Below are 11,946 nucleotides of genomic sequence, written 5' to 3' on the forward strand. Positions count from 1 at the left end.
AAAGGAAAATGGAAACAGCTCTTCTTTAGGAATTACTCTGAGAATACCTGTGATATTATACCATATCTGGAATGACTCTGGTCTTTCATGAGTGTCAGTTTGCCAACCCAGAAACAGCTTGTTACTTCATCATTTTAATCTTGGTCAGATATCATTTTTAAAGTTGTTCCCATTACCCCTCAAGCCATCAAATCTTCTTCCAAAAACAGACATAAACTGCCTCGTACATGAATTTGTGGGAAATGAACAGAAGTATTTCAATTCGCACTATTTCTACTTACCTACTTATTCACGTTTTATGTGCGAATAAAATCAAGAATGGAAACTTGGCTCCTGAGCACGATGAGTGTGTGTCAAATGTGGCTTGAAATGGAAAGGACTTCAAGGATATACAAGTGTCGTTTAATTGTCGTTCATTCTCCCTGTACGTTTGCCGCACACAAACATGGGTGTAGCCTCCGGACGAAAGCAGTGCTGCCTTTTAAAACAAATGTGAAGACGGATAGATAAAGAAGACAGATCGATTGTCTTATTTATAAGATTTAAAGTTGGTTTTCTGAAAGCAGCCTTTGTAATAAGTAGGCTGTTGGTGGATGCCTGTGGTTTTCCAGGGGAGAGTCTCTGGGTCAGGCTGATCTGTTTGTACACAAAACACGTCACAGCGTGAGTAAAAAAAAAAAAGTCCCCACCTCAAGGCTGGACTCCTCCTCCTTCCTCCCTGCGGATCAAACTGATGCAATAAAGGGTGAGTCCCCACCCCTCCACCAGCAGAACAGGATTTTCTTTACGAGGGCAGCGCATCTCCGGGAATTTCGTTTTTATAAGTAAATAAATTGAAATTCTGTCGGTTTCACGTCGCTTATTTATCGTGAGAGTATCTCTGTTAATGCTACCTTAACTGTCTCAGCTTTTTTCTTCTTTTTTACTCAGATCCTATCATTTAATTCGCCTGTTTACAAAAAAAGATCGCCATTCATTCATAAATAACCCAAATATTCTTAAGGATCAGCTGCTTTTTGCGAAGAAAACATCCGGACACTTGTAGTTGATTTTTTCCTCTGAAAGGATTTTACAGGCATCCTGCTACATCCTCCAAAAGGTAAGTGCCGGCATTTGCTCATTGACTGGAAAGCTGGAAAATTACCAGATGCAAGAGGGGCAGTCTTTCAAATAACCAGAAGCTTTTCGACGTTTCATCAGATTTGACAAGTTTTAGTTTACAACCTGTATTGTCATATTAACATTTTCAGTGTATTATCTCATTTGAAATCGAGTTTAATCGTGAATAGATGATGCTCTTGCTTTTTAAGGCTGAATGAACCCAGCCCTGTTAGATGTGTGAATCTCTGTCCAAAGAGCCGAAAATGTCCCTTTTTTTGCCGATAAGTGGCGTTATTTGATGATGGGGTCAGCCTCGGTGTCGATAAATAAATAATGAGGCGGTGTGACAGTGATGGCGCATTGCTGAAACACACTTAATATTAATTTAAAAGTGTAAAGACGGTGTGTAGTTTGAATGGACTATAAACATAGCCGGGGCATGAGTCAGAGCGCGAGCCCCTGCAGATAAAGCCCAGCCATGCCCATAAAGGGACAGACAGCACGTGCCTTTGTTGCTGCTGGAGCCGGTGATGTGACTGATGTAATTAAACGGATCCGGCCTTGCTCTTTTTTTGTCACTGTTGGGGTAAAAGTGTATTTGACGGTATGAAATTTGTACATTAGACAGTTTCATCATTTCTGGAAATTTAAAGCTGAAAATTTTCCTAAATAGTCAAGGTGTCGTTGCTAGTTTAAAAGATGTTTCGTGTGAAATGGGGGATGTCGAGACTGCTTTTTTTAAAATGTTGGCATTTGAAATGATTTCGGAGGGAAATGTGTTGGTCAGCCGCGCGCACTGCGGTTTTTTTTTGGAATTCAGCATCGACAATGACCGTGGTGATGTCGGCTGAACGCGGATGCCGGTGTCTGGTATTTTTCCACTGACTGCCGGTGCGTCACCCCTCCCTCTCCCCTCCTCTCCTCTCTTCCTTTGACTGAAACGGAGTCACGTGGTCTGAGATTCGCTGAGAAGATGGCTTCTTAAAATATTTATTATTCTGAAGAGAGTGATCGCGCGCAGTTAAAGTTAAAGAGGCTGGGGCGGGATGTACATGACGCAGGAGGACGAAATGTAGAAATACAGATTCTTACTTGTAAATTTGCTCTTTGTTTCAGCCTCCAAGATGCCCTCTGAGAAGCAGCCCACTGCTAAGACTGAGATGAAATGTTTAAGCATTCCCCAAGAGGACGACACCAGCAGCACCAACAGCAATGACTACCCTTACACAGACTTTGCAAAGAAGGTCCCACAATACGGGTGAGTTTCATTTTAAACCATATTCGCAATCCGATGCCTCTCTAAACGCGAATTTCCCTCACACCTGATCTCATTTTTTCTGTTTTTTAAATAAATAAAACAGACAATACCCTGATTTGGACGCAGAGAGTCAAAACTTCCTCCCTGATCATAAGCCCGGAAAGAAGAAGTATGAGACTGAATATGTAAGAACTCCTTTTAACTTTTATTCGTCGTTCTTTTTGTTTTTTGTCTCCAGCTCTCCCTTACTGACTTTTTGCCTTTCCTCCACAGCACCAGGGCACTGCTTCCTTTGGTATGTCCGTCTTCAACCTGGGCAACGCCATCATGGGCAGTGGCATCTTGGGTCTGTCCTACGCCATGGCCAACACCGGCATCGCCCTGTTTGTGTAAGCACTGATCTGCGCCAGCCTTTGGAACGTTCTGCCCTGATTAGGTGTCCTCGTGTTTAATGCCGCTCTATCGTAACCCCAGACTCAGCTGGGACGACCACAGGCAGGTGTGGTTGTGTCTGGCGCATCAATGTCTTAGGTCCAGATGTACTGAAGCTGTGCAGGATGGCTTTTTCCCGCCCGCTGTGCGTGTGTGTAGCTGAGTGAGTTGATTCAGCAGCTGTTTGACCCTGAGGGAGAGGCTGATTACACTGGCTCAGAAGTTTACAATTGTCCAGATTTTACACAGCTTCACTACTTGCTATTATGTTTGCTGTAGATAAAAGTGTGAGGGGAAAAGGTCATTTTCAGTGAGAAAGGGGTGCATTTGGAGTTTTTTTTTTGCAATAGTGCCCCCTACTGGCTCTTCAGTGCATCAAATTCTTTGAATATGTTCTTGTGAGCAACTTGAAGCCAGCATATATCAGCTGAGTCCTGGATTTCCTCATTCTTCACCCTTTTGCTTACCTTTCAAGACAGGAGCTTCAGTGTTGACAGGTTTTAAAACTGCCCGGGCAGCATTTGATAGGACTGATCCCCAGTCTGATGAGCTGCGGCACAAACCCAAGTAAAGTAGAACTTCTCATAGTGAGCTTTAGGTTACTCTTGGTGCAACCAAATGGCAGTTGTAGGTCACTTCACAAAGATACAGTGGCAGGAGAAGCAGCTTAGCCGAGCTAATCTCCCTGCTACGGAGTTACGTAATTGGAGGGACAGCATACGCATGTAAGAGGTCATGAATTGAGAAGAGAGATTATTTTTTTTATCAGTCAGTGTCTGAACAATCTGAGCGTTGGGGATTATAGAAAGCTAATAGCTACTTCCCAACTGGCATATTCCTCGCTGCTATTTATCGCTTGGTATTGAAATATAGCAGGGAAGGCTACTTCTTGTGCTATTCCAAATGAACAGTTATCCTTAACTGCTGCTTGATTTAAATGACCTACTCGGATGAAAGGTCATATAAGACATTAAAAAAGAACAAAGATGTTCAACAAAGAGGAAAACAGGCTGGCAGGCAGGGGGAGTGGCCACAGAAGCCGTTGGACAGTCACATGCAGAGAGGAAATAATGCCTCCTTGCATGATGAGTCCCTAATGGCAGACAGATTAATTTTCACCCAGACTATTTATACCGCTGGACGTACAGTGCTGCCTCTGCAGAATCCCAGGGGCGTTAAGAGGATCCCAAATGGGGAAACCTTTCGTCCTTTGCAACCCAGCTGATGCTGCTTGTGAGTCAAAGGACCAATAGTCTGTTGTTGACAACAGTGCCTTTGCTAATCGGGCTGACATGAATTGGAGAAAATCTTGGCTACCTTGGACTCTTTGGTCATAAAGGCAACCATTCAAACTGCAGACCTGTGGAGGAGACTTGCAGTGTCATGTTGAAATGCTAAAACAAGCAGAAAGTGGTGCAATCATCCAACCCTACCGGCACATTCGTTTATGAGATTCGAGTCATTGCAAACGTGGAAAGATGGAGGCCGTCCTCAGCAGTTGTTGCATAAGAATACCTGACGTCGACACTGGCTAAATGTCAATGTTTGTTTCAGACTGGAAAGTACATTCAGTTGGCCTTTTAAGTCAACTAACATGAGTTAGTTTGTCGTTGCAGCTTGTTTTTTTGCCCTTGTAATTCCATATCAGTTGTTAGTCTGCATCTAAAGATCCTTCTCGTCTGTTTGCAGGATTCTCCTCGTGGCCGTTGCCATCTTCTCCTTGTATTCTGTCCACTTACTGCTGAAGACAGCCAATGAAGGAGGTACGCACAGTCCGGCATCCAGCAGCTGATTGTTGTCGCCTTTAAAAGCCAAATCTGTTACTCACTGAGAGTTTGTTTCCCCTTCAAAGGTGCACTGGTTTATGAGCAGCTGGGTTACAAAGCCTTTGGGATACCAGGCAAACTGGCAGCCTCCTGCTCCATCACCATGCAGAACATCGGAGGTGAGAGGCTGGCATTTTAACAGCAGCTGTGTGTTCTTACGGTGGTTATGTAACTATGTTTGAACTACTCTATACTTATCCATCATTTGCTTATTTGAGAAGCCAAAACACTGTTCCACTGTGTATAAACTGGGAGGAAAAAAGACTAAACTTGGCTGATAGAAAGCAGTCTGTTTTTGGAGTAGCTTCCAGTAAAACACTTTTTTTCTGTCTTCCTCTTGAACATCTTGGCCTCTCGGCAAATATTACGCATCACAAAATATGTAGTTGAGCAACCCACAAAAGCATGACTTTGTTTATTTTTCTGTGAGACGTTCTAACTGCTTTTCTTTTCCTCTTCACAGCCATGTCAAGCTACCTCTACATTGTCAAATACGAGCTTCCCATCGTCATTCAGGCTTTCACGGGAACCAACGAGTGAGTGGCTAAATATTTTAGTCTTTAAAGTAAATAAAGAAGTTGATTTGACTGTAATTAAAGGCACCGTGTAAGGTCATACTGTTAAAACTGTGCCACACTGCTCTATAGTACTACTAGTGGTCAGGAACCTAAATGCATCACGTTAAAGTTCAGCATCCCGATGAAAAAGCAGTCCGTTCCAGTAGTTTTTTCACTTTTCGTGTCTCATCGGTTTTATTTTAGATGGTATAAAACAAGCATGCAAACATGAAATTAAATTCAAATTTAAGACCAACTTTCCTTATAGAAATTAAAGTGACTAATTTAGATAAGGACAACTTATTCTCAACCCTCAATGAAGCCTGAAAAGAAGAATTTTCCAAGAACTGGCCTCCAGCCACGGAACAACTGATTTAATTTAGGTGCTGATTCATATCTGATCATCTAATAAGGAGCAAAAGCTATGAACCAGATGTCATTAGACGGTTGTTTTCACATCCCAAAAGGGATATTTTCATGGGCTACGTAGATCTCCAAATAAATTGAGAAGTTGGTGAAAAGGCTTGGAGAGCTGTGTGTTTGAACATAAAATGGATTCCTGGCTTGAGATGCCAAATAGAACCGGAGCACCCAGCAGAAGCACCCGAGGTGAAGTGGCACATCAAGCAAAATGGCCGCCAGTTGTTTTTCAAGTACTGAGTGCCAGAGAAGGTGAAGCGGCGCCTTTGTCTTTCTCTGGGAGCAGGGGAGGGGTGGAGGTTGTGTCTGGGTGTTTTCTGAAAGAATGCCAGTCCTCAGCTGGTCTGAGCTGAGTGGCCCGTCAAAGAGCCCTTTTAGAAGCCAAGGCTCGTGCCGCATGGAGACGGGGCGCAGGATGAGCTCACTGCGACCTCGCTTCAACTTTAAAAAATTGATGCGGTTCGGCTCTGTGCTTCTGCTTTGTTGCATCTATTTCTGTGAGCAATGCAGTCATCCTGCGCAGGTCGGTGTGTGTCAGCTGTTTGTGAAGCTCCTGCCTGACGAGATGTGTCGGTGCAGCAGCTGAGAGGCTTGATCAGGCCTGAAGCTGCAGAGGCTCGAAAAGGAGATCTATCCCATCGATATGGGAGCCAGTTAGTTTAGACCTACTCCTGTTGCTGTTACTGCCTGAGATAAAGATGACTATACTTTCAAAACCTTAACGGTTTGCATGTCACTTTTTACACAGGATAAGCTCAAATCAGTGAGGAGCCTCTTTAATAAATGTCCATTAGACTTGAGCATCTTCACCACATGACCTACATGAAGCAGTGAGGCTAACATGTTGTTTTTGTGTTCCAGCGAATGGTACACCAACGGAGACTACCTGGTGCTGCTGGTGTCGTTTTTCATCATCTTGCCCCTCTCGCTGCTCAGGAACCTGGGTACGGATTGTGCACGCTCGTTTTTGTTGTGAATCACGTGCATTTCTTAGTGGGGTGCACTAAAGGCTTAGTAAAGAAACCTAAAATGAAATGTTCACAGTTTAGAGTGAAGTAAAGTGAAAGTAAGTCTTGGAAATGGCTCTAAAATGAAAGGACTGGTAGCTCATGTGTGTGCTTTGCTTGTCCCCTCAGGTTATCTTGGTTATACCAGTGGTCTGTCCTTGCTCTGTATGGTGTTCTTTTTGATTGTGGTGAGTATCACCCCGCCTTGTGTCCTTGTCTTTGTCAGGGGGGTCAGTTTACTTTTCCTATGAAACCTCTGTCACTAATGACAGCAAGTTTAGATGAAATATAGCATGTATACTTTTTATTTATTTGTCATTATGCTGTCTTCCAACTAAACAGTTTTATATTGCGGTCTTCCAGGTGATCATTAAAAAGTTCCAGCTCTCATGCCCTCTGCCTGTTATTGACGCTGTGAACGAAACCGTAAAATTGATGAACAGCACCTCATACAGCAACTCAAACAGCAACTCCACTGCCACGGACTACAACGAGGACACCTGCAGACCAAAATACTTTGTCTACAACTCACAGGTAAAGCCCTCTCAGACTCCAAACAACCAGAAAACTGAAATAAACTGTGTTGAAACGCTTGTAATGTTTGGATGGTTCATTTTTCACCAGACCGTCTACGCTTTACCCATCCTGACCTTCGCCTTTGTGTGCCACCCCGCCATTCTGCCGATGTACGAAGAGCTCAAAGAGTAAGTGTGCCCTGCTCTTGACATTTATCTGGCCTACAAGCCACACCTTCTGTTTAATGTCTTTACCTTTCTGGCAGGTGTATAATTAAACATCCTCTTCCCTGTCTCCCTAACAGCCGTTCCCGCAAAAAGATGCAGGGTGTTGCTAACGTGTCCTTCTTGGCCATGTTCATCATGTACCTGCTGGCTGCCCTCTTTGGATACCTCACCTTCAACAGTGAGTCTGACAGAGAAAAAGCTATAGACACGCGTAGATAAGTTTTTAGCTATAGATAGTTTGCAATTTTTGCATGTAGCAAATTCTATAATCTGTCAAAATGTTATCAACACCCAAAAATGATAAAATACATCTTAAAATTTGCATTATTCAAGGCCTCTTATGTAAGACTGTGGGGGGAAAAAAAACACCTGACTGCTGTGCCAACATGTTCCTGTTTGTCATTGCATTTGCCGTGCTGCACAGAGGTGTTCCTGGAACGTTACACCAGTTATGTAACAGCATGACAGAGTACAGGAACATGATACACAGCAGTGACAACAGGCAAAATCCAGGGAAAGTCAGCATTGGGAAATCTAACCAAATTTGGCCTTTTAGGGGCAGGAGGGGAAGGAGGGAAAGGTCAATACACTTAAAGTAGGAAAAAAAATCATGATGATCAAAATGATATGTCATTGAACTCTTCTTTTTGCAAAAGTGTGCTTCCTGTTCATAATATATGAAGGTGTAGTGGCCTTTTGTGCTCAACCTACAGTCACCAAAAGTGTTTTTATCAAAATGATAGCTTTTGCAATCTAATATACACAAAAGCTAAAACTTGTTTTAGTATAGTAACTTTTAATGATTAGCACTAATGTACAGCTGAAGTAAAGGAAAAGCTAAAAACTAAATCTTGCATGTTTGACCTCTATTAGCTTGTTAGGAACATGGCTGGATTGTTGGCTCTGTACAAAGGGAGAAATTTTATCTAATTTCATACTCTTATGTTTGATTTGTAGTTTAGCTTTAATCTCCAGTTAGGAAAATAATCTTCTGGTTCCTGATTTATATTGTTCAGAGACATGAAAATGCTGGTTGTTACTATCATTAGCTAGCATGCTAGCATGCTAATAGCTGGGAGCAGTTGGGAAAGAGTGAACAATGCAGGGTTGTTGTTTTTTGTTAACAGCACTCGAGTCTGAGGGCTTAATAAATGTGTTAATTGATGGTCTCTGCTGTTTTTCTCCAGTACATGTGGAGCCTGAGCTGCTGCACACCTACTCCAAGTACTACAAGTACGATGTGCTCCTTCTGATCGTTCGTCTGGCTGTGCTGACCGCCGTCACCCTCACTGTCCCTGTGGTGCTGTTTCCTGTAAGTTACAAATACAGTCATGAAGAAAACCAGTCCGTGCAAATGACATGTCCTATAAGATGACCTTTGTCTTTTTCCCGTGTAGATTCGTACCTCCATCAACCACCTCCTGTGCCCCACAAGGGACTTCAGCTGGATCCGTCACACCATCATCACTATGGTCCTGCTGGCTGGCACTAACACCCTGGTCATCTTTGTCCCCACCATCAGGGATATCTTTGGCTTTATTGGTTAGCATCTACATGCGTTAATGTGCTATCATGTCTTGATAAGATGAAAGTTTAGAACATTTTTCATTAAGAAATGTTTTTTTTCCTCTCTCAGGTGCCTCTGCTGCTGCTATGCTCATATTCATCCTGCCTTCGGCTTTCTACATCAAGCTAGTCAAGAAGGAGCCTATGAAGTCTGTGCAAAAGATTGGGGTAAAGAGTTAATTACGATCTGCAGCCATAGCTCATTAGCTTTTAGTATTAGCTTAGCTATTTCTTATGCTAAGCTAATGAGTCACAACTTCATACCAAACAAAAGTCAGAAATTCAGCTTGAATAGATCTTGTCTTAAAGTTTAGTCAAAAAAAGCAAGTAAAAGTACTTCCCAAAATGTCAAGCTTGTAATTTATGTTGCTCCGGTTCAACATTTCAACTGTTTTATTGTGTTCCTCAACAGGCTTGTGCTTTCCTGGTGTGTGGAATAATAGTCATGACTGGCAGCATGAGTCTCATCATCATGGACTGGATCCACAATGCTTTGAAAGATAACGGACATTAAAACGTGGAGGGGAGGGAAAGCTCTTGAAGCTGGACAGCAGCAACGGCGCAAACCAAGATCAAAACTTATTGTAAACAACAAAAAAAACACAAAACTCACTTGATGCTCGGCTTAGACTTTCTGAGCAGCAGACCACGCCATTCCAAGAGAATGTAACTGAACTTTGTACATGATGCTGTTCTAGACCACAAAGATGGTGTTTTACTTTTTACGCTTTTTATCATAACTTTTTTTTATTGTTGTCTTTCCTTTTTATTCCTGATTTTTATCTTTTCCTTTTTGCTCTTTGAAATCGTTACGGTACAGCCGAAAACAAACACGTGAGCGAGCCTCATACCAGAGAGGACATAGTCGCAGCGTTCAATGTACAGCTTACGCTCGGGTACCGTAGCTACGACCTCTGAGATCAGCGACCGCAGATATCGCTGAGAGACATGTGTGAATCTCCCAAAGACTGACAAGAAGCGACCTGACTTGAAAGTTAATCCTCCTCAAGGATTATGCTCCTCATTACTTTCCATCTAACATCAATTTTTAATATGACACCTTTTTTCGTTCTTTCTTTCTTTTTGTTTAGTTTTTTTTTTTTTACTTTGCCAAAAAATGTATTTGTAAAGCATCTTTGTATATTGAAAAGCACTTACGGTTCAGCACACTTGCCAGGTTTAACAGGCGAGGCCTAAAATGGCACCTATCCAGTATTTCTCATGAGGCTCTGTGACCTTTGCTTGTAATGTCAGCTTATGTATCAATCAACAGAACCCGCTTTTTCAGAACCAAACACTGGGAGCTGCTGAGTATCTCACACGAGGACTCATCTGAAACTGTATTTACTCTTTATAGCTTGCTGAAGATCTTGTTGGCACAGCTTGAGCAGCAATGACACTACTGCTTTGAGGAGGCCGGCAAGCCTCCCGATCCCACCTCCCCACTCAGAGGTGAGGGAAAACAGAATTTTTTTCTTTATGGGAGAATACTTTGAATTTGACCACGTGCAGTGGTTGTAATATACCTGTTACACTTGCAAAAATGACCCCCCCCAACCCCACCCCAAACAAACTAAGGAGTCTGGCGAGTTCTTTAGCACCAACAACCAAATGAAAGAAACTGAATTCCGAGTCTTTTCGTGTGTGGCCGCACAGTTTTGTGCTTTCAAAATGTTTCACAGTGAAGAACACACATGCTCAGCTGGACTCTGAGTCCTGCTGAGTCCAGAGCCTGTCTTCAGATGGTGCACTGTGCTTCCAACACTAACCCATCACCACACTGTTTTTGTCAAACATCTATTTATGGAAGACCGTTAAATCAGTGTAATTTAATCTATTTTACTATATTTATATAATGTTGTATGTATATATCTATGTATATATATATATATATATGTGTATCTATTGTGTTTAACTGTAAATATGCTATGTTTTGTTGGATTTTGTTTTTTTTTTTTTTTAATTTGAACTTTTTAAACTAAAGTGCATTGGAGCTGTAAAACAAAAAAGCCCAGGATTGCAGATTTGGGATGTAGAGTTTACTCCGAATACGTCGGAGCTTCAGCTGTTCATCTCCATTGAGACTGTCTGAACGATCTGTTATATTGACTCGATTTAAAAAAAAAAAAAAAAAAAAACTGGAACGAATTAAAGCCGCTCATACTGCAGCATTCTTTTTTTTTTTGGCCCCCAAATACAAACACGAATCAGCGAATTGTTCTTTTCACACATCTCAGTTGGAGATTACATCAACCATCTCTTGACCTCAGGAGCAAACAGGGCTTTGCCCGCCAGTGTTAGACTCTTGTTTCAGTGAAACACTATGTAAATCCTGTAATTAATGTCTAAATAAAATCAAAGATAACCTAGAACTTGGACTGCTGGTGCTTTTTTGTGTCTGGTGGTATCTTCCCTCTTTTTAAAATGTTGATTATGAGGAGTCACTGCTGAAGTCTCAATTATGGACAAGTGAGACACAAGTGAAACCAAAGAGTCGGAGCAGAGCACAATATATTCAGTTTAAACAAATGATACTTTCTGAAGTATCCCTACCTCAATTGATTTCCCTGCTGCTTGAAAGGATGTTGTTGTGGAGCTGTTGGGAAATTAAAAGAGAACTTCTTACTTTTTCCAAGAAAATCTTAGAATTTCACATTTAGAACAACATACCCTTCCTTCTTTGTCCTTACTTTACAATATCAAGTATTTTCAAGAGAGAAGCCTCGAGTAGAAGAGAAATCTCAAGTATTGGCTGTGAATCTTAATTAAGTCAGAAGTTGTTTTTTTTTAACTCAATATCGTTTTAAACAAACTGTTCAATCAAATGACCACACACACTTCACCTTTCCACTGAGCACAACACAGCATCACTCGTCCTGTGATCGAAACGCAATTCAAAGTGAGTTTAACTGCAGGGCAGCCTTGGTGTTTTCTTAAATCTGCATGACACTTGGTCTTGTGAGAGTGTGACTTTATGAGGACGCAAACGTTTAAGTTTCTTATTTGTGCCATTAAAACAGAGAGAAGAAATGATGC

At 41.9% G+C, this 11,946-nt stretch overlaps 1 protein-coding gene across 1 annotated transcript; it reads left to right on the top strand.

Annotated features, from left to right (window-relative positions):
* Positions 1-751: 751 nt before the first annotated feature.
* On the top strand, positions 752-11,282 carry slc38a2 (solute carrier family 38 member 2). Its single transcript, XM_072377131.1, has 16 exons — positions 752-1,099; positions 2,218-2,359; positions 2,463-2,544; positions 2,633-2,748; positions 4,481-4,554; positions 4,644-4,736; positions 5,081-5,153; positions 6,456-6,538; positions 6,731-6,789; positions 6,965-7,135; positions 7,226-7,305; positions 7,422-7,522; positions 8,532-8,656; positions 8,742-8,886; positions 8,981-9,078; positions 9,323-11,282. The coding sequence occupies exons 2-16, from the start codon at positions 2,226-2,228 to the stop codon at positions 9,422-9,424; spliced, it is 1,536 nt and encodes a 511-aa protein (XP_072233232.1). The 5' UTR covers positions 752-1,099; positions 2,218-2,225; the 3' UTR covers positions 9,425-11,282.
* Positions 11,283-11,946: the final 664 nt, after the last annotated feature.

The sequence above is a fragment of the Leuresthes tenuis genome, unplaced genomic scaffold, assembly GCF_036924035.1.
Source record: "Leuresthes tenuis unplaced genomic scaffold, fLeuTen1.0.hap1 SCAF_23, whole genome shotgun sequence".
Taxonomy (NCBI): domain Eukaryota; kingdom Metazoa; phylum Chordata; class Actinopteri; order Atheriniformes; family Atherinopsidae; genus Leuresthes; species Leuresthes tenuis.

What these genes read in the sequence shown, in the direction of transcription:
- slc38a2 (XM_072377131.1), top strand. Translation starts at nt 2,226, where the DNA reads ATGCCCTCTGAGAAGCAGCCCACTGCTAAGACTGAGATGAAATGTTTA. An exon ending in TCCCTGTGGTGCTGTTTCCT is followed by an intron (nt 8,657 to 8,741) that starts GTAAGTTACAAA and finishes TTTCCCGTGTAG; the next exon opens with ATTCGTACCTCCATCAACCA. An exon ending in AGTCTGTGCAAAAGATTGGG is followed by an intron (nt 9,079 to 9,322) that starts GTAAAGAGTTAA and finishes GTTCCTCAACAG; the next exon opens with GCTTGTGCTTTCCTGGTGTG.